The sequence below is a fragment of the Pseudoliparis swirei genome, chromosome 8, assembly GCF_029220125.1.
Source record: "Pseudoliparis swirei isolate HS2019 ecotype Mariana Trench chromosome 8, NWPU_hadal_v1, whole genome shotgun sequence".
NCBI lineage: Eukaryota > Metazoa > Chordata > Actinopteri > Perciformes > Liparidae > Pseudoliparis > Pseudoliparis swirei.
This window is the reverse complement of record NC_079395.1, coordinates 4,896,791-4,918,596: the sequence shown is the minus strand read 5'-3', so window position 1 is coordinate 4,918,596 and position 21,806 is coordinate 4,896,791. Positions and strand designations below refer to the sequence as shown.

Sequence of the window (21,806 nt, the reverse complement as noted above, 5' to 3'; positions counted from 1 at the left end):
ACATTTGATGAGGAAGGTGCCCTTTAGAAAAACACACACACACACACACACACACACACACACACACACACACACTGAAATGAGAAGCAGAAAAGATGTCCGCCGCCAGACACGGCGGTGGGTCCGTGACGGCGTTGGCAGCCGTCTCGCGGGACTCATTAGGCCCCCGACGATTACTCCACTCGGTCGCGTCATGGCCGAGGAGCATCGGACTGTTTTACAGGACCGCTGGAGCGGCGCCGCGTTCCAGGAATGAAAGCCCACTTCCTGCTCTGGCTTTCTGCGCCGCCACCAGATCCAAACTTCCAACTTTCAGGGAAATCCTGCAGAGCGGAGTGTGACGTTAATTTGCACCAGCAGCAGACTTCACTTCTCCGAGGGAGGCGCCCACCTCAGGGCTTGTGGGTATCGTAGTCCCAGCGTCCTCCGGTTAGGATCTTGATATGCTCCACACTGATTTTTTTTTTTACGGCTTCTGATTCTTTTCCCGAGCATATTAAACCCCCTTTTTATTGACTATCTTAACGTGGTTGGTATGTATTGTGGGAGTGCAAAGTGGTTGCGGTGTTCCGTCTGTTAAATGTTCCCAAAATTTCATTTCCCCCCCAGAATCCGATGTGTTTAAAATACCCAGTGCAGTTTTAAAATGATCTGAAATAGCAACACTAGTTTTGATTCTAATGAATTCAAATATATTTGATTGTTTTATTGTCAAAAAGGCTTTTAGTTGCCAGTTTATTTGGCACACTAAGCCAATTAATACATTTTAATATCACTTTATGTCCTTTAAGCTCAAACTTCATGACAGTTTACGACGCTCGGTGAACTGTGGGAACATTTCCGAGGCGGTTTTTTTGTCGGATTTGACATCAGAAAAGTATCCGTATTAATATTGTGACACAAGATTTCAGCGCCCTGTGTGTGTTGTAATAGACCTTACATTTTCCCCTTGATGATTTTCATCAGCGTAACACTCGGGCAGCAACTCAATGCCCGTCACGAGGCTCCTGAGTGCACATTACGGCCTCGAATTAAGGCGAATTAATGCACGTCAGTCACTGCAGACACACTGGATGAATAGAGACCACACACACACACACACACACATCGTCCACGGTTACAATGCAGCCCGGGTGCTGACCGCGCAAAGGTAGTAATGCAACGCCTGCTGCATTATTCAGGACCCAAAATGTGCTTTAAGTTGGACGAGAGTTTGAACTTCAGACGGCGAGCCGGGTGCTTGTCATCATCATCATCATCATCATCATCGTCGACGTATTCAATTGTTTCCAGCTGAATGAAAACCATATAATTACCTCTGAGAAGGGGATGTGAGCAGATGTCACATGTCTGATTTAAAAGGTGATTTAAAACCAGAGGCCCGTCGGCACGGCAACCGTGCGGCCGGAGGCGTCTTTTTTAGAAGTCGTCTCATTGGCTCGTCGGGAACCATCGAGTGGGCCCAGCCAGCGAGGCTCTCTAATTGGTGGAGGTTGTATCTGCACCTCGAGGCTGGGGAATGATACCGCAAACTCCTCCGCACATTTTTAGTTGGGTTAAAAAATAAATATATATATTTATATACAGCATCTTTACATTTAGCCTCCAGTCGGTGTTCTTCGGAAAAAACGCGACTCTGGAGAAGTGAGAGTGTTATTGTTATCGATTCTTCTGCAGATGATTTCCTCGATTAATTTATGCATCACTTGACCCATTAAACCACGCGTTAAAAGTTCCTCGAGCCCTAAAAAACAGAACAGCCTCCATTTTTTTCCCGGCTCAGCAAGTCTTAAAAAGGACTTAATTAATTCTCAATGATTAAAATAGCTGCTGATTATTTTTTCGATTGACTCGTTTAAGCTCAGCAAAAAACTAAAAGTGACGTTATTATATAAATAATGCAGGAATTTTTTATTTATTTTTTACACAAATAATGTTTTGGGAAGCTCCATCACCAATTTCATAATGATGTGTCGTTTGGTAGACATGAATATTATTAAGTAAAAAAATAATATGACCGCTTCAAAAGAGGCTAATTATCTTTTTCTTGGAGAAATATTAGTTTTTTTGGGGGGTCTTTCATTTGAAAAAGCCAAAAAAGTGCCAAACAAATGTCAAATGTTGTCGAGGCACAGATATGAATATTATAAAGACAGGACCTCTTACTTCATGTGCCCCCTCAGATTTACTAAAAACCCAACACTACCTATTTGCAATAATTCATAATTTGCTTTTTTGGGTCACACCGCCAGCTACCTGCTCCCCTCGAGGACTAATGTCGGTTGTTCAATTTGCATTTTATTTTTCAGAGTCACTTGGTCCAACGCTGTTGAAAGCACCACTTTGGATGGGATTAATTTTTCCATGTCTGTAATTTGGGTCCCATCTGAATCCTGCCGTGTCGGTAAAATGTGCGGATTTAACCGGCCGAGCAAATACGGGAAGCTCAAATAACCTCCGGTAAAAACCTCTGCCAACCTTGAGATAGGTTGAAAATCATTTGGAGAGGAGGAGGAGGAGGGGGGGGACTCTGCACACCCCTCTGGCTTTCCCCCCAAAGGGACATCACTCGCGTCTGGAGGCCACGCCCCTTCTCCTTCTATTCTCTTCTTCTTCTGTTTTGTCCTCGTCTAAAAAAAAAAACTAAAAAACAGCGATTCGTCGTTGTTGTTGTCGTTGCCATGGCGGCGGCGCATGAAAAAACTGATTGCACACTTTCCCCCCACCCCCGCTCGCCCGCCTGTTGTTCATTAGCACCAACACATGTTGCGGATTAGCAGCCACTTGATGTGCATTTTTGCACCGAATTTCCGAACGAGGCGACGGGGTGTAAAAAAAAAAAAACGCGAGGCGTGAACCTGAACGCATCACCTGCTGCAAAACGCGTTGAAAGATTGCGTGAATGTGTTGGGAGTGTGATGTTAGTTCATGGGGGGGGGGCTGGTTTTTAATGTGTGTGTGTGTGCAGTGTGTGAGTGCTACATTTATACCAGAAGTACCGAGACTCGTGGAGGAAGAGGAGCCGGTCTGGAGCTGATCTCTGCTCCTCTCCGGTGACCCCACTGCTTAACCAACTGCTCCGAGGTCGGCCTGTTCATGTCCACGCCAAGCGGGATTGGCTACTGAGCTCCGAGCGACCTGTGGCCAATTATTAGAGAATCAAACTCGCATTTTTAACCCCCCCCACACGCTCCAATCCATAGTTGAGTTTTTCTGATACATATGTTATAATACCAGAAACAATGTTATATTCATACGCGTCACCCCGGAGCTCAACAAAATATGTCGATTTAACCCAAAGAAAGATCTTTTTTTAAATGAATCAAACGGCAGTTTGAAGAGAATATATTTTATTTTAAGAATTCTCTGGTTTCCAGCTTGAATAAGACCAGAGTGAATATTTTGGGTGTTTCGGATGATTTAAGACATCATGTCGGTCCATGAGAATGTGAATTTGTCTCCTCATTACACTTGATGAAGACAATATACACAATATTTGTTGTAAGTTTGAGTTGGTATGTGCTCCAGGAGTTGATATCGACCGCACGGCTCTACGATGGACGGTACACATAGACGGCGGTTTAATCAACGATGTAAATAACAGTAAATAACATTTCAAGTTGATTTGGGGTTTTCAACTCCAGCCCTGGGCCAAGGTGTCCACTTCCCTCCTTCTCTGCCGGGCTCCTTTGAAGGCGATGGCCGCCCTCTCTTCACTTAGCTGGACACTAACCTGGTTGTTCGCTCTCTCTCTTTGTCTCTGCGTTGCTCGCCCCTCTCGGTTTTCACGACGTCCATCTGCCCGCTGGCAGCGTCTTCTCTCCTCCATCGCTGGCCGAGAGCGGCTGAACACACCAACTGTTGTGCCCTCTCTCTCGCTCTCTCTCACTCTCACTCTCTCACTCACTCTCACTCTCTCTCACTCACTCTCACTCTCACTCTCTGTCCCTCTCTCCCTCTCTCTCCCTCCGCCTCTCTCTCGCTCTGTCCCTCTCTCCCTTGCTCTCTCTCTCCCTCTGCCTCTCTCTCACTCTCTCCATCCCCCTCCATCTTCCTCCCTCCCCCTCTCTATTTCTCTCACTCCCTCTCTGTCCCTCTCTCCCTCCCTCTCTCCCGCTCCATATCCATCCACCTTGCTCTTCCTCTCTCCATCCCCCTCTCCATCTCCCTCCCTCTCTCTCTCCCTATCTCCCTCCACATCTCTCCCTCTCTCTCTTTCCCTCTCCTTATCTCTCCCTCTCTCTCTCCCCCCTCTCTCTCTCCATCTCCCTCTTTCCTTCTCCCTCCCCCCTCTCTCTTTCCCTATCCATATCCCTCTCTCCCACTCCCTCCCTCTCTCTCCATCTCCCTCTCTTTCATTCTCCCTTCCTCTCTCCCTCTTTCTCTCTCCATCTCTATCCCTCTTCTCCTCCCTCCCCCCCTCTCTCTCCCTATCCATCTCCCTCTCTCTCCTCCCTTCATCTCTCTCCCTCTCTCTCGTCCTCTCTCTCCATCACCTTCTCTCTCCATCTCCCTCTTCTCTCTCCATCTCTCTCCTTGTCTCTCCCTCTCCTTCTCCCCTCCCTCTCTCTCTCTCTCCATCCCACCAGTCAGGAGGCTTCTGTTTGGGCTTTCTGAGCTTCCAGCTCTGCAGAGTGTTTACACTCAGAAGCTTCAGGTCTGCTTTCATTTAATCTCATTTTCTCCGAGTCGTTTATCTTTGAAGACAAAATGAGGACATGCCATTGACATGCCATTGACATGCCATTGACAAGCCATTGACGTGCCATTGACGTGCCATTGACATGCCATTGACATGCCATTGACATGCCATTGACAAGCCATTGACGTGCCATTGACGTGCCATTGACATGCCATTGACAAGCCATTGACAAGCCATTGACGTGCCATTGACATGCCATTGACGTGCCATTGACGTGCCATTGACGTGCCATTGACGTGCCATTGACGTGCCATTGACATGCCATTGACATGCCATTGACATGCCATTGACATGCCATTGACATGCCATTGACATGCCATTGACATGCCATTGACACGCCATTGACACGCCATTGACATGCCATTGACAAGCCATTGACAAGCCATTGACATGCCATTGACACGCCATTGACACGCCATTGACAAGCCATTTCGATGTTCCGGTGAAATCACTGTGACCCTCAACAGAAGATGCGAGAACGTGGGCCATCTTTCACCCGTCTCACAAACATCTGTTGACTCATTCATTATTTACGGGCTCTGGACCGGGCTTTAATTATGATGGAATAAATAGCGCACGCTGGCTCATAAGGAGTAATCCCATAAATACCTATTTCCTGAAAATGAATCCAAGCAAAACTGGAGCTAAAACCATAAGCTGATTAATTTACTGCCAAGAACAAGAACAGCGGCTTGGGGCTGTGATATGGAGAACATCACATATCACAGCATTGTTGAGCGAAGACCTGATGACCACGACAGATTTATGACAAATAATCGGCAGTAATGTGGATATTATGAAATAGAGGGTGAAAACAAATAATAGAGCAACTCCATCAGTGCGTTTAGGAAATGACATCACTGTAATGCCGCCTTTAAAACCAGGAAAAGACAACATTTATATCACAATATGGATGTAGAATAGATATAAAATAGATATATTTTCGCTCTGCAGCACATATTTTGATCTCTTTAATCGAACGTGCCCTCTCTCTGCTTCCAATTGTGACTATTTCTCAGTCTTTTTTTCATAATACACTGAATATATTTTGGTTTTTTGAAGATGTTCTTTGCAGGAATTTCAGGGTAATTTTTCTCAACTCGTACATTTCATAGTCAATTAACAATTAATTGAGAAAATAACTGGTGGATTAACCAATCATGACGATAGTTAGTTTCCCCAAAGCAAACCATGCACGAGGCAATGTACATTAAAAAAAGCCACATTATTTCTTACGACTTCTCCAATTAACGAATCTAATCGCATCTTTTTTGGGCTTCGATGGAGAAAATAAAATCAACCCCCAAAAAAGAGCAATACAAGTTTATTTAGGATATTCTGTTGCTTCTCCTCGGTCCACAAATAGTAAACCACGCCCAGCGTCTGAGAGCTGTTTACCCGGAAAGAGAGAAAACACTGCACCCCGAGCCCGGTGTCTGCTTCTGGCAGCTGACGGCGAACTTCTCTCTCTTCATCCCTCCGATGGAGCCGAGGAAATGACATCATGGCGTCCCCGGAGGGGTTGAAGGCGCCGCCCTGACAGGACCGTCATGACTAAAGAGTTCCTCGGGAACATCGCGGAGCACCGGGGGACAGGAGGAGAAAACAAGTGTTTTCTTTACTTCTTCTAGCCCATCAACTAACTGTGAGAGAAAAAAATCCCCCTCTCACATGTGTGCTTTTTCTTCTTCTTCTTCTTCTTCTTCTTCTTCTTCTTCTTCTCCTCCTCCTCCTCTTCTTCTCGCTTATTTTCCTTCTTCTTTTTTTCTTCTTCTTCTTCTTCGTCTTCTTCTTCTTCCTGGTGTTTTTCTTTGCCCTGAATGTAGGGCATGGGGGCGGGGCCAAAAGTTCTCAGAATTAGCAGTTATTCAAAGACTCATTTGTGTCGGCGAGATCCAGCTCCACGTCTCTATTTCATTTGCATTTTGTCTTTCTCTCCCTTCACTTGCTTACACTTGGACTTGCGCGTTCATTTCGTTCCCCGTCTCACTTGATATGTATGTATGCGCTCTTCATCCATCTCTCTCTCTCTTTCTCTCTGTCTCTCTCTTTCTCTCGCCGTAGACGATCGAAAAATAAATTAACATTCCTGGGCTTTTATTTTCGTCTTCTCTTAAGCCTGTGGAGAAAACGTAGAGGCGACGCCGGTGGAGGTCAGGCCGTACTCGCGAGGGCCGTCAACCCCTCCGCGGTGACCCCGCCGCCCCCTTTTTCTTTACTCCCCCCCCTTCCATTCTTCTCCTCCTCTGCTCTCCCTTTCTCCCATCCATTTAGTCCCTGCCGGCTTAGAAAACTCCCCAAACTCCCCCAACTCCCTCCACACCTCCTCCTCCTCCTCCCCCCCTTTTCACTGGACGCCTCTCCAGCTTGAGTGAGGCAGACACGAGCTTTGTCAAAGGAGGACTCGCATTCATCCGGCCCGGCTGTTGCACACGGCACTACTTGTATTTCCACGTTGAAGACATGTGGGCCCCGTCTCCTTCCCTCCATTTATTTTAATTATCTTTTAATTGCCCCGCCGTCCCTCTTTTTAAATGCTTGCTTATTATTTCTATCGGGCCGACGTGAAAAATTGGCTGCGGACTGTGATTCTCTCCATTATCTTAACTGATGATAGATTTCTCTCCTCGGGTTTCCACTGTGTGTGTGTGTGTGTGTACGGCGGGCGAAAGAAAAACAGATGTCGCCCGTGTTTGTGTATCATTTTTCATTCCAATGGTGTTTTTTTGGGGGGGGGGCTCGTTTTCAGAAAGACATACTGTTAATAGAGCGGAGACCGGAGGGAATATAGATGGATATATATATATATACTTGTGTTTTTTTTAGCACGAGGAGGTGAAGGGGCCGATGAAAATGAAAAACTTTTATTTAGCCAGAAGTCTTCTGGTGTTTTTATATATATATTTATTATAATATTCTCTCCACTCCACTATATAAACATACATTAGAATAAGTAAAGTTAATACGTTTAGCTTAACGATCAGCTATAAATGGGATCTGTTTTTTTTTCTTGGCTTCTTGTGAATTTGGCATGAAGAGCAATTAAAGGGACAGTGCACCCTAAAACCAAGAGGACGTGTTTTCCCTCCTCGCCTGAAGACTCGTCCATCTGGACTCGTCCTGGAGAAGTCTGCCCTCTCTCCAACCTGGTGCAGCTAGATCTCGTGGTTTATATTAATTATTAATTAGATGTTTGCGCGTAGGTGGTGACAGTTCGTCATAACTAAATTTTTTTTTTTTTTTAAACACGAGGGTCATTATGCGGAAATAGAAAGTTGGCCAAGAAACGAGTAACCTCGATTCCCTGATTTCCGTTGCACAATCTCTGAGGAGTTAACGACGCCTCACTTCAACTCTTTAAATCATTTTCTGCTCAAGAACATCTCAGCTCCCCCCCCACACACACACACACACAGACACACACACACACAACCGTCAGCTCCCTGATGTGACATTATGATAAGTCTGTCAGTGTAAAGCATCTTAATGTTAATCGCCTAATTCTTTTTATCTCAAGTCCGAACTGATTCAGAGCAGACCCCCCCCCCCCCCCCCAAACAAAACAGTGTGTTATTTTTTTAAAGGAAGATGAGCTCCAGAGCAGCTTCAGGGAGAAAAGGTGACGTGTCGCCCAGCGGGGTGACGCCTGGTCGGGGGGGAAACCACCCCAGGGCGGAGGGCGTACGTCTGCAGCTCGCCCCTCTGGAGTCCGGGGGGGCCGAGTGGCTCAGCAGGGCCTGAAGGGCCGGGGGGCCTGACAGTTTCCAATCTCCACCTGTCAACCACCATTACAGTTAACCCCGTGGCCCCCACAAGGCAGAGGATATATGGCGGAGGAAAGAAGTCACCGGAGAGCCGGGGTTCTGCCCACTGGTGGCGGCGGTCTCGTTAGACGTGGAGCGAGGAGACTCTTCCCGCATGGGGGAGGGAGGGAGGGAGGGAGGGAGGGGGGGAGACGGGGGGAGCTTACAACCTTACAATTTCGGGTCTTATCTGATCTGGTCCGGCGCCACCGGCAGATAAACAACGAAGACGAATAAAACAAACACTCCCGATAAAAATAAAATAAACCACCCAAGTCTAGCTCATAAATCGTAGGTGAGCCGCGTGTGAGTTCTCCTGGCGCACACAGCGCCGATCTCACATGGAAATAAACGCTGCGAGGTGCAGTCGGTACTTTCTATCTTGTGTTGTCGTGTTGTTTGTTATTGTTCAGCTGTTGTCCTTCGGACCGGGCGTCGCTCGAGCTTCTCCGCGCGTCCAGAGCGACGGCTCCACAAGGTTCATGACACAATAATCAGGCTGGTGGAGGCCGGTTTAGTGTGTGTGTGTGTGTGTGTGTGTGTGTGTGTGTGTGTGTGTGTGTGTGTGTGTGTGTGTGTGTGTGTGTGTGTGTGTGTGTGTGTGTGTGTGTGTGTGTGTGTGTGTGTGTGTGTGTGAGAAATGCTGGATGGCATCCGCATGGGAATAAACAAGATACAATATGTCGGCGCCTCTGCATGCGAGTCAGCGGTGTGTGCACATGCCATTGGTTATGTGTGTGTGGCATTTCACTTGCCACACACACACATCCCTCCTCGGCTGTTTGACTTAAGCAGCTTATCTTTCCGGCGCGTTAGTCCGTCTCAGGCTGTAACCTTTCCCGCCGCAGACAACGGGGCTCGTCCCCTTCCGATAAGGACGCGGACGAACGGTAGCTCTCCGAGCGGCCCGTGTGGCGAACGCGTTGCCCCGGCGACGGGCCGCTGGGGGCGGGGTTCCCGGGAGAACGAGGCAGTGTAAACATCGTGGAGGGAGACGAATGTGCCGAGAACCTGCCGCTGTTGTTCTCCAGCGTGAACAATTGAGGATGAAGTTTGAATCTTCGCTGCGAAAAGTCCAGGAAACAAATCCATAAAATGCTTTTTGTTTTGTTTATTCAGCCGAATAGCAGGAACTCTTGCTGAGCATTTCATTCAAGCGCACGCACACACACACACACACACACACACACACACACACACACACACACACACCAAAACAGAAGAGCACCCGCGGCTGCGATGATGCTGAAGATGACCGTCCGCTTCCTTCGTTTTTTTTAAAAAGCTCTTCCTTCTCTTTTTTTCTCCTCCTCCTCCTCTTCCTCCAGATGAGATGACGACCGGCGGTGCTTCTCCGTGAGCTGCTGACCGCCGCCGCTCCGCCACGATCGCCCGCGAGGCTCCCAACATGGCCCCCGCGCTCCACTGCCTCTCGCTGCTCCTCCTCTGCTTCCACTGTTCACAAGGTGAGGAGAGACGCCTCCTCAAACGCATCATCTCCGAGCGAGACGGTGTACTTGAATGCACCGCGAAGCGTCAGAAAGCGATGACATCCCGACTGGCACTTCTTTTTTTTGTGTCGCTTTCCTTCCCTCACTTCTCGGATTAGTACATTTGGCTGTAATTACAAGTATTGTCATAAAACACTCCGTCTGTTTCGCGCTCGTCAAAAGCCCTGATGTCTGTATGTCTGCTTAATGATAATCATTACACATCCCCCCCCCCCCCTTTCTTGGGAGACAAAGTAACCCAAAATCAACCGCTTGTCTGCCGAGCATTGATTACAGATGGATCGTTGAAGCGCATTATTTTGGGGTCTTCCTTTTCAATTTGGATTTTGCCTTTCTTTCCTTTCTTCTCTGTCCCCTCTCGCTCTTGTGATAGATTTCTCTTCCAGTTTAATTTGAGTTCTGGCCGTGTGCTGTGCAATTTGTTCACAAAGACTTATTGCCATGGAGCCGACTCTCCCAGCAGCCTTTCAGAGCAGAGATGCATTTGTGTGTGTGTGTGTGTGTGTGTGTGTGTGGATTAGCATTGTTTTTTAAATAAAATAAAAAGAGTCTCACTCTGGCATCTGAAGAATTGCCCTCTGATTTGGCCTGACTTAAATTGAAGAGTCCTTTTGGAGTTCTCAGAGAGGGAAACTGCTTCGGTATGCAGAAAGTCCAGGTTTTGGGTTTCACTTGATGTGAGGGCTCTCAGGCCCTAGAATGCATATTTGCCCATCCATCAATAAAGGAATGTGTGTGTGTGTGTGTGTGTGGGTGTATGTGTGTGTGTGTGTTTTTCTCCTCTGAAAACAATATCTGATTCTATCCACATGCCACTCACCTTCAGCCAGTCCGGCCCTGAGGGCCCCGCATCCCCGCCGCTTATGATCTACGCCTGCAGCTGTAGTAGTGCCGGCCACAAAAAAATAAAATAACTCCACTCGGTAATTACCTCCTGTCCCTCACCGGGAGAGAGTATAATCAGGTTATCGCTTTCATCCAAAACATTCCCGGTGCTTTGAAATGCTCATTGACGGAGCTGAATGGGAAAAAAAGACGTGTTTTTCCTCCCTCCCTGGTAGGAACTTCCCCCGGACTGAATGAACGCCCGTCAGTTATGGCCGACGTTAACAATGTGTGCCAGATCAAATGAAACCGACTGCTGTCAGGCTTTCATGTTGTTATCCTGTAAGTGGCCAGCATTTAAAAAATATATATATTAAAGTGCGGAAGTGCTTTAAACTTGCATTCTCGCCAATGGCCACCAGGGAGCGACTGCTCTGGTTGTATAGAAGTCTATGCTTCGTGTGTTAAAGCTGCATTCTCTCTACTGAACACCAGGGTGCAACTTATCTGGTTGTATAGAAGTCTATGCTTCATGTGTTAAAGCTGCATTCTCTTTACTGACCACCAGGGAGCGACTCCTTTGGTTGTATAGAAGTCTATGCTGCATGTGTTAAAGCTGCTTTTTCTCTACTGACCACCAGGGGGCGACTCCTCTGGTTGTATAGAAGTCTATATAGTGACTACTTCTCTCTTGATGTATTCCCTCAGTAAACATTGTAAACATGAGTTTATGTCTCATTCTCTAGCTTCAAGTCTTCTTCTATACAGCATGATGTCATCATTTAGTACATTATGGTCATTTCGAGTCGGACCATAAAGCAGGGGGCGCTTTAGGGGCGGGGCTACAAGGTGATTGACAGGTTAGCTCCCGGTTTCCCGTGTGTTTTCGTCTTACGGCTTTAACCCTTCTGAGCTGAAGACTCGACCACATGGTACCACATGCTACACCTGCACGATCTCATCTAAATCTGTATTTTTTGTGTGTGCAAGTTTCAGCTCATTTTCTAAGCAACTTTATTGCTCGACAGCCGTAGAGCGCAGCAGGTTTGCACAGTACCTGCTCACCCAGCGGCAGACAGACAGACACCGTGGGGAACATATAGGAGCCGGAGAGAGAGAGACAGATATTTCCCTCAGGAGTGGGTGGAGACCAAAAAAAGAGAGAGCGAAGACAAAGAGCGACTATTGGCCTTAAATACACCCGGCTGCCAGACACTCAACTCCAGAGGAATGCCGATGCGTGTGTGTAGCGGCTGGAAGTCTGAATGGGCGACTGGTCGCTAACTAGTTCTTTCATTTGAACTTAAGATGTGATCACACGGTCGTTTAAAGCCAGTTAGGCGCTTTTATTGTGAAGGAGTGCGGTAGGAACGGTTTGCATTAAGGTAAGGTACGGATGTTTATGGTAATTGGAAACACATACAATGAAATTAAGTCGGCAGCAACAGGTAGAAACATGTATAAAAACAAGACAGGACATTTAAAAATAAATAAGAATAAATAAAACATAAAACACAGGCATCAATGGTTTAAAAGTGACACTTGTTGTTAACAGCGTACACAAGATATACAAATTTAAAATAATATATTGAGAAATACTTTCAGAATGTAAATGTATTTTATTACTATTGCTGGAAAAAAAACTTTTAATTCAACTTTTAAAAAATTTCAAACTTTTGTCTTTTTAATATGGAATATCTATATATATGAACCCTTTTAAATTCTCCATATACGCCAGTTTTTCTTCCCGATGTTTGTGCTCCATTTCTTCTTCTTTATCTCCGCGGTGTTTCATATTAAAATAATATATAGAGAAATACTTTCAGAATGTAAATGTATTTAATTACTATTGCTGGAAAAAAAGTTTTAATTCAACTTTTAAAAAATTTCAAACTTTTGTCTTTTTAATATGGAATATATATAATCAGAATCAGAATCAGAATCAGAAACAGGTTTATTGCCAAAGAATGAATGTTTTCACAAACAAACGAGGAATTTTTTTTGGTGGAAGGTGCAACATTTGGACATGACAAACAACAATCAACGCAAGGACTGTCTCAGAAAATTAGAATATTGTGATAAAGTTCTTTATTTTCTGTAATGCAATTAAAAAAACAAAAATGTCATGCATTCTGGATTCATTACAAATCAACTGAAATATTGCAAGCCTTTTATTCTTTTAATATTGCTGATTATGGCTTACAGCTTAAGAAAACTCTAAAATCCTATCTCATAAAATTTTAATATTTCCTCAGACCAAGTAAAAAAAAAGATTTAAAACAGCTGAGTGTTTGTCAAGGCTCAGGAAACCCTTGCAGGTGTTTCGAGTTAATTAGACAATTCAAGTGATTTGTTTAATACCCTACTAGTATACTTTTTCATGATATTCTAATATTTAGAGATAGGATATTTGAGTTTTCTTAAGCTGTAAGCCATAATCAGCAATAAATCAGAATAAAAGGCTTGCAATATTTCAGTTGATTTGTAATGAATCCAGAATGCATGACATTTTTGTTTATTTAATTGCATTACAGAAAATAAAGAACTTCATCACAATATTCTAATTTTCTGAGACAGTCCTGTATATATGAACCCTTTTAAATTCTCCATATACGCCAGTTTTTCTTCCCGATGTTTGTGCTCCATTTCTTCTTCTTTATCTCCGTGGTGTTTCATATTAAAATATAAGAAATAGAGAAATATGTGAATGTAATTGTATTTAATTAAAAAAAAAAAAGTTTTAATTCAACTTTTAAAAAATTTCAAACTTTTGTCTTTTTAATATGTAACATGGAATCTCTCTCTCTCTCTCTCTCTCTCTCTCTCTCTATATATATATATATATATATGAACCCTTTTAAATTCTCCATATACGCCAGTTTTTCTTCCCGATGTTTGTGCCCCATTTCTTCTTCTTTATCTCCGCGGTGTTTCATGTCACATATCTGTGAGAAGTCGCCGCCCGCTCCATGAAAACTAGGTCACGCAGGTATCAGATGTTTCCGACCGCCCCGTCTGCCGCTCCGAAAGAAGACGACCCGTCTAAAAGGGAGCAGCCACAGAGGTGGGGCGAGCGCACGAGAGCCGTTATCTGAGTCTTTAAAGTAAAGAAAGACAGATGTAGAGGGGGATTATGTTGTAAAGTCGAGTGTCAACGCTTTCAGAGCGGCGGGCCTTCGTGTCTAAATATTGCGGAGGAAAAAAAAGGAAAGAAATGTATAAAAAAAGAAGATGAAAGTGGTTTGTGTCGTGTCTGCAGAGACGGGGATCAGAGCGACGAGGGCGGTGTTTTGTTTTGGTCCGACCGAATGACAGACTTTTAAAAATGTTAAACTTATATTGTGTAATAATAAAAATGCAAAAACAACAAAAAAGGAGCAATGCTAGATTTCCCAGACAAAGCTTTTCTTTCTGCGCTGAGGAGTCTGAGGCCCCTCCGGCTCCGGGGAGAAACACACTGCACATTTCTCTCTAAGGAGGACTGTGAAATATCCCTCGGTTAAACACACCAGCATGTTTGTGTTCACCACCCCCCTTAAAAAAAAGAAGGTTGTAGAGGTTAACAATACGTCTCAGTGCAACATTTGTCCCGCGCAGTGCCGTACACACATGGTGCTGATGGAGGACCCGCCCCTCATGCCAACTCTGGCCCTGTGGGGTTGACTGAATGGGGGGGGGGGGGGGGTTGTGCTCTAACTCCTCTTCTGGCTCCGGGCCGTACAGATCCAGCCTGTCATCCATTGATATGCTTGGCTCGCCATTTTATAATTCATATTGAATGCTTGTGGGGAGGGGTGTGGGGGGGGGGTCCAGATCATGAATTATCAGCTAAACCGTGGGAGATTCACAGATGAGTGGTCAATCTGTGGGGTGAGAACAAGCAGGAGAGAAGAATAAATACAAAAAAGAGATATATCAACCGTGCATTAAGATGCTGCCCAACTGGAAGTGTTTCAAAGGGGAGGGGGTGGCAGGGGTTCATCATCTGGATTGAATGGACTCTTCCTACCACACGGAGACAGATAAATCACCGCTTTTTTTTTTCCTTCCATAATTTTTCAAAGACCGTTTTTTTGCCACAATCCCACGATGCAGCTCCCTTAAAAAAATGACGGGGCGCAGAAGATCACCGGATGTGTGTGTGTGTGTTTTCTTTCTTTTCCCACGCGCCGTTGCGTAACAAATCCGCTCGCGCTGCGCTTTTTTTTTTAATAACGGGCGCACCTGGAGAAGTTTTTGAAATCGTGCGAGAAGCACGGAAATGGAAATGAGCCCCCGACTCGCGTGAATCTCCGGGATCAGTCTTCCACTCGGAGGAAATGAAATGCAATATCGCCCCCTCGATAGGGTCATCCGAGATTTATTGGAACAGCGATTTCCTGAGTTCGTCCTTCTTTTTTTTTTTTTTCAGGGGGCGGGCAACGGGAGCACAAAAAAAATCTCCATCCAATACGCGAACGTGAGAGCGAAGCTCCTCTTTCGCCCCTCGAGGCGAGAAGCCTGCGTTGCTTTATCGCGTGCTTGTAAAAGTTGTTGTTTTATAGCCAGCTGATGAACAAACACTTAATTACACGGGCTGGGGGCAGCGCCTCCCTGACAGGTCCATTTCATTTGTTAAGCATGTCTTAAATCTCTCCCGCTCGCAGCTCAGCTCACACCCCGTATGGGAACACGACGTATAAACATCGGAGCAGATGCCTCCCTCGCTCTTCCCCTTTTCTTTAACCGCTGTCCGCACTTGTTTTTATTTTTTTGTATTACTCCAGGCGGCCTAATTGTAAATAATAGACGAGTCCCGCTTACAACCCGCAAAGTAGTTTTGCCTTCGGAATCTAAACTTTTTGGATTTGCTCGCCGCGTGTGTGTGTGTGTGTGTGTGTGTGTGTGTTTCACAGGAGGCTTCAGCTGTCACAACAAAGTCCTGCAGTTAATCTGGAGTGGAAGCAGAAGGATCTGACACTCAAACCGAGTCCAGACTATAGGAAGCCGTAGATTGTTTTCCCCCCTTCCCTTTCCCTTTGTGTTTGCCAACACTATAAATCGGGTTTGGAACGGAGACAGAAGTATTTACGGAGGCAACAAGAACCTGTCGGATCTTCAACGTTCGCCCCGATACTCGCGAATAGCTCGGAGGCACGCGTCAGAACTGATTTTATTTTTAACAAAAGCAACAACAGACGTGCAAAAAAAGCTAAACAGGATGCGGCGAACATTTCCCGGCGAAGGAACGTCGCGCTCAGGCAAAACGACAGATTGTTGCTCTCGCTGGATACCTGCGGCAGCTCATTCTCCTTTTCTTCAGCACCGCGCCACTCCAGATGTTTTATTTTTTTCCTCCACCCTCATCGTGAATTACATTTTTAAGCATTCATTTGTTAGAGAGAGCTTGGTTTTGGAAATATGAAGAACACGAAGGCCATTTGAACAAAAAAACGGAAAAAAAGAGAGCGGGAGGGGGGAGGGGCGTCAATTATATTTACTCGCCGTGAAAATCGTTCACAACAAAAGAAAAGATGCGTCCTCTTCTGCCCGTCCTCCTCGTTCCGTATCATGAACGTCACACCGCTCACGTCCCGGATTTCTCGTTTTTTTTTTGCTGGTTATGATTTTCCGCGATACCGGCCGGTGGTACAAACAAACGTGGAAGGGATGGCAATCAATAAAAGAAATGATGATGGATACAGTCAATGTGTTTTCTGTGTCACAGGTGTGTGTGTGTGTGTTTTGGGTTGAGACCTCCTCACGTAAAGAAAGAGAAGGAGGAAAAAGAAGAGAAGATGATCACATTTGGTCGGTCGCGTATGATTCAACGTGATGTAACAGTCTTTCTTTCTCTCCCTCTCTCTCTCCATCTCCCTCCGCTTCTCTCTCTTTCTCTCCCTCTCTCTCTCCATCTCCCTTTGCCTCTCTCTCCCTCTCCATCTCCCTCCGCCTCTTTCTTTCTCTTTCTCTCCCTCTCCATCTCCCTTTGCCTCTCTCTCTCTCTCTCCCTCTCCATCTCCCTCCGCCTCTTTCTTTCTTTCTCTCCCTCTCTCCCTCTCCATCTCCCTTTGCCTCTCTCTCTCTCTCCCTCTCCATCTCCCTCCGCCTCTTTCTTTCTTTCTCTCTCTCTCCATCTCCCTTTGCCTCTCTCTCTCTCTCTCTCCCTCTCCATCTCCCTCCGCCTCTTTCTTTCTTTCTCTCCCTCTCCATTTCCCTTCACCTCTCTCTCTTTCTCTCCCTCCCTCCCTCTCCATCTCCCTTTGCCTCTCTTTCTCTCCCTCTCTCTCTCCCTGTCCACCCCCCCCCCCCCCGGTCGCGTATGATTCAAAGCGGTGTAATAGTCTCTCTTTCTCTCCCTTTCCATCTCCCTTCACCTTTCTCTCTCTCCCTCCCTCTCTGCCTCTCTCTCCCCCTCTGTGTCTGTCGGCTAGATCTCACGACGGGCCATGAATGCAGCTCTGTTGCCTTCCCTGTATTAGTAATCTCCTCAGGCTGAGAGGCCGTGCCGTCGAGCGTGACCACGCCGTTTCTTTTAATCCAGGAATTAAATGTCACCTCAGGGCGGGTCGCCGGGCAGACAAAAGGCCACCAGTCGGTTTACAGGTATAAACAGTCAAAGATAAGGAGAGCCCTCTCCTGCCGTGCAGGAAATTGAATAAGTACGCAGCGGGGAAGGAGGGAAAAAAAACCAGCAAAGGCACAAAGAGCGTTTTTGTTTGCCTGCCGCTATCGGCATTGACCCCCCCCCCCCCCCCCCCCCCGTTGAAGTGCGCGAGGCACAATGGCCTCCGCAGAAGATGAGGGGCAGGAAGCTGTCCGTCAACGAGATCTCCCCCCTCCCCTCACCCCTCCACCCCCGTCTGTGCGTCTCTTATCAGCGCTCCCATTTTTTCTGCACGCATTGACCGGAATGCCGCTGGTAAAAGGGAATGGAGGGGATAGAGAGGGAGGGGGGGGGGGGGCAGCAAGGTCATCGCGGTCAAGCCAATCAAGGTGGTCAGTGTTCCAGAGATAGCAGCGGGGTTATTGCCAAGGAATGTGCCGGGATGTTTTTTGTTTTTTCCCTCCTCCTGTTGGATTTGACTCCAAAAATGTCCCCCGTTGCACGTACAGTCACATGGGGGGGGGGGGCACCTATGTATGCTCAGTGATGTAAGAGGGCCGTCCTGCAACCGCAAGGTTGTGGGTTCGATCCCCGCTCTCCCTATTAGTTGCAAGTCAAAGTGTCCTTGAGCAAGGCACTGAACCCCCAGCCCACTGCTCCTTAATAACTAAGGATGGGTTAAATGCAGAGAACTAATTTCCCCTTGGGGATTAATAAAAGTGTATATTTTTCGTCCCGATGTGCGCGCACACGCCGGCATCCGAGCTCTGCGGCACGCGAGACGGAGATCGGAGTCGTGTTAACGCGACACGTAGAGACAGAATGACATGCTGCTGGAGAGACGACCAACAACAGACGGATTGGAAGCTCATTCTGCGCATGCGTTAAATGCGTTAAAAAAACAAACTAATTAATCCTGTAATTTAATTAACTGAGTTAACGCGTTATTTTTCACAGCACTAATATTTTTATTTTTTTACAGTCACATGGGGGGGGGGCACCTATGCATGCTCAGTGATGTAGTCACATGGGGGGGGGGGCACCTATGCATGCTCAGTGTGCTAGCAACAGTCTCTGTACGCACGGGAGACTCTCGGCAAGGCAGGAGTCACATGGCTCGACGGAGACCGACAAAAACATTGGCAAATATTTCGGAATACTGCTTGCTAGCTCGGCTAACGGCACACCTGCCAGAAGCCACGCTATGACGTCATCGTTCCTCCTCTCTCTCTCTCTCTGTATGAGAAGAGAAGTGCAGTCGAAGCGTGCTCGACCTATTCTTATTTTTTGGGGACAGATCTGTTCAGCAAAGGGGGGAAAGAAGTTTGTTGAGCAACATTCTACATTTCTTAATTCTTCCAATTCTTCTTCAATTGTGATGATGAATTCAGATCGATGTATGACGATGACAGTCAAAGGAAACCATGGCAACCCCTTTCCAAATCCACCATCAACACATAATATCCTTACCTCTAGGATTCAAATGAGATTTGACATGACTTTTTCATTTATTTAATTGTCTCTTCTTATTTATACTGCTGGGAGGAGTTTACTTCGACCTCTATACAACCCAACCCACAGCCTGCCAGCAATGCGATGCTAGCTCAGCTACCATCGCACATAGCGACGCTTATTTCCCTGAAACTGGCGAGCGAGCGCGAGCGACCAGCACGTTTCTCACATTGTGTTGCCCCGCCACTCCAGATTCTGGACGCTCAGCGTGTGCAATCGGTTAAAATGTGACGAAGCGAGATAAGCCTCGTTAGCGGGTGCTCAGGATGTGTCCTGTCGACATCCCTGAAGAAGAAGAAGAAAGTGGAAAAAAGAAGAAGAAGAAGAAAAAGAAGTAGTAGTCGAAGAAGTAGTAGTAGATGTAGAAGAAGAAGAAGAAGAAGAAGAGAGTGGAAAAAAGAAGAAGAAGAAGTGAGTGAGAAGAAGAAGAAGAAAGTGGAAAAAAGAAGAAGAGGAAGAATAAGAAGAAGAAGAAAGTGAAAAAAAGAAGAAGAAGAGGAAGAAGAAGAAGAAAGTGGAAAAAAAGAAGAGGAAGAGAGTGGAAAAAAGAAGAAAAAGAAGAGAGTGAGAAGAAGAAGAAGAAGAAAGTGGGAAAAAAGAAGAAGAGGAAGAAGAAGAAGAAGAAAGTGGAAAAAAGAAGAAGAAGAAGAAAGTGGAAAAAAGAGGAAGAGAGTGGAAAAAAGAAGAAGAAGAGAGTGAGAAGAAGAAAGTGGAAAGAAGAAGAAGAAAATGGAAAAAAGAAGAAGAGGAAGAAGAAAAAGAAGTAGTCGTCGAAGAAGTAGAAGAAGAAGAAGAGGAGAGAAAAGAAGAAGAAGAAGAGAGTGGAAAAAAGAAGAAGAAGAAGAGTGGAAAAAAGAAGAAGAAGAAGAGTGGAAAAAAAGAAGAAGAAGAAGAGAGTGAGAAGAAGAAGAAGAAAGTGGAAAAAAGAAGAAGAGGAAGAAGAAGAAGAAGAAGAGAGTGGAAAAAAGAAGAAGAAGAGAGTGAGAAGAAGAAGAAGAAAGTGGAAAAAAGAAGAAGAAGAAGAGGAAGAAGAAGAAGAGGAAGAAGAAGAAGAAAGTGGAAAAAAGAAGAAGAAGAAGGAGAAGAAAGTGGAAAAAAGAAGAAGAAGAGGAAGAGTGGAAAAAAGAAGAAGAAGAAGAAGAGAGTGAGAAGAAGAAAGTGGAAAGAAGAAGAAGAGGTAGTCGTAGAAGAAGAAGAGGAGAGAAAAGAAGAAGAGAGTGGAAAAAAGAAGAAGAAGAGAGTGAGAAGAAGAAGAAGAAGAAAGTGGAAAGAAGAAGAAGAAGAGGAGAAGAAGAAGAAGAAGAGATTGGAAAAAAGAAGAAGAAGATGAGAGTGAGAAGAAGAAAGTGGAAAGAAGAAGAAGAAGAAGAACCGCTGCGTGAAAAGACTCCTTCAGGCTCCGCGTTAAAGATGAAGCCCGCCTCCCCTCCGTCAGCCCCGCCTCCGGGCTCTGATCCCGGTGCTCTAGTCATCCTTGTAGTCTGCGCTTCATTATTCATGTGATGCGTGTTCCAGCCGCGGCTTGACGCCCCGTCTGCGTGACGCTCCCGGTTGAAAGCCTCGCGGGCCGGGCTCTGATCGGGCCGCGTGGGGGAGGGGTTGATGAGGACAAACCCCACATCCTCCTCCTCTTTCCACCACTCCATCCGCACCCCGAGGGAAGCACCTGACTTACTCTGGGACAATATCTTGAGCGGAAAATCCAGCGGAAGGGGGGGACGGGGGGGACGTTCAAGTGCAGGGGTAACATGTGGGCTTAAAGGGGAGTTAAGCATCACTCGGGGGGGGGGGGGGGGATCAAACCTGTGGAACGACAACCCCGGACACACCTGAGGAGCGTTTCTATAACTCGCCTCTTTCGGCGGGTTTCATCAACTTCCTTTTGAAAAAAGGGGGATGCAACATTATGTTAGATATTGAACAAGCAGTGGACTAATTCTGTCAAAGTGGATCCCCCCCGAGGAGATTATCGGTGTTTTCATCTTCCAAGTCGAACCATTTCTTTTCTCTCAAGTGTTTCGCCTCTGCGGCAGTTTATTTATGACAGTTGTTCTTTCGGGAGACGATACAAGGTGTAAAATTATACTTTATTACTCGACTCTTACCTGCTAAATTATTTATTCTTCTTCTTCTTCTTCTTCTTCTTTTTTCCACTCTTCTTCTTCTTCTTCTTCTTCTTCTTCTTCTTCTTCTCCTCACTCTCTTCTTCTTCTTCTTTTCTCTCCTCTTCTTCTTCTTCTTCTTCTTCTTCTTCTCACCCCCTCCTCTTCTACTTTCTCTAGATCTTTTTCTTCTAGATCTTCTTCTCACCCCCTCCTCTTCTACTTCTTCTTCTTCTTCTTCTTCTAGATCAACTTCTTCTTCTCCCCCCTCTTCTTCTTCTTCTTCTTCATTTCCTTCTTGGACTTGCTTCTTCTTCTACTTTCTTCTTCCTTCTTTTCCTCCTTCTTCTTTGCCTCTCCATCTCCTTCTCGCTTCTTCTTCTTCTTCTTTGTGGGGGATGTCCAATGCATGTCTGTCCATGAGCTCCTGGAACAATCCGCTCCTCCTCCTCCTCCTCCTCCTCTTTTTAGTTCCCTCTCCCTCGGGAGGATTTCTTCATCTGCAGTCTTCTCTGCAGCTGAGCCGCCTGAACCAAGAAGTAATCCGCCGCGTCGACTGTGCATCGGTTGTGGCAAAACTTCCACATTTTCCGCGAGTTGTCTTAATTCCATCCAAATAGAACAGTGTGTGCATTTAAAATATTCGGTGTCCACCGTGAGGCGGTTAGAGGCTTCATCGAGGGGTCTGCATGTTTAATGGGGCATTATGCGACCACCCCGGGCCTCGCTCTTTTGATTGTGGCTTCTTTCTTTTTTTGACGAACG

General features: G+C 46.0%; 1 protein-coding gene across 13 annotated transcripts in view; it reads left to right on the top strand.

Moving 5' to 3' along the window:
- Window positions 1-21,806, top strand: part of LOC130198302 (adhesion G protein-coupled receptor L2-like) — a 151,808-nt gene that overhangs the window by 64,887 nt on the left and 65,115 nt on the right. For all 13 annotated transcript variants that reach the window (XM_056421440.1, XM_056421439.1, XM_056421429.1 and 10 more), the window contains exon 2: window positions 9,834-9,971. In XM_056421440.1, coding sequence (XP_056277415.1) covers window positions 9,914-9,971 — 58 coding nt within the window. In that variant the 5' untranslated portion in view covers window positions 9,834-9,913. The remainder of the gene's footprint in view (window positions 1-9,833; window positions 9,972-21,806) is intronic.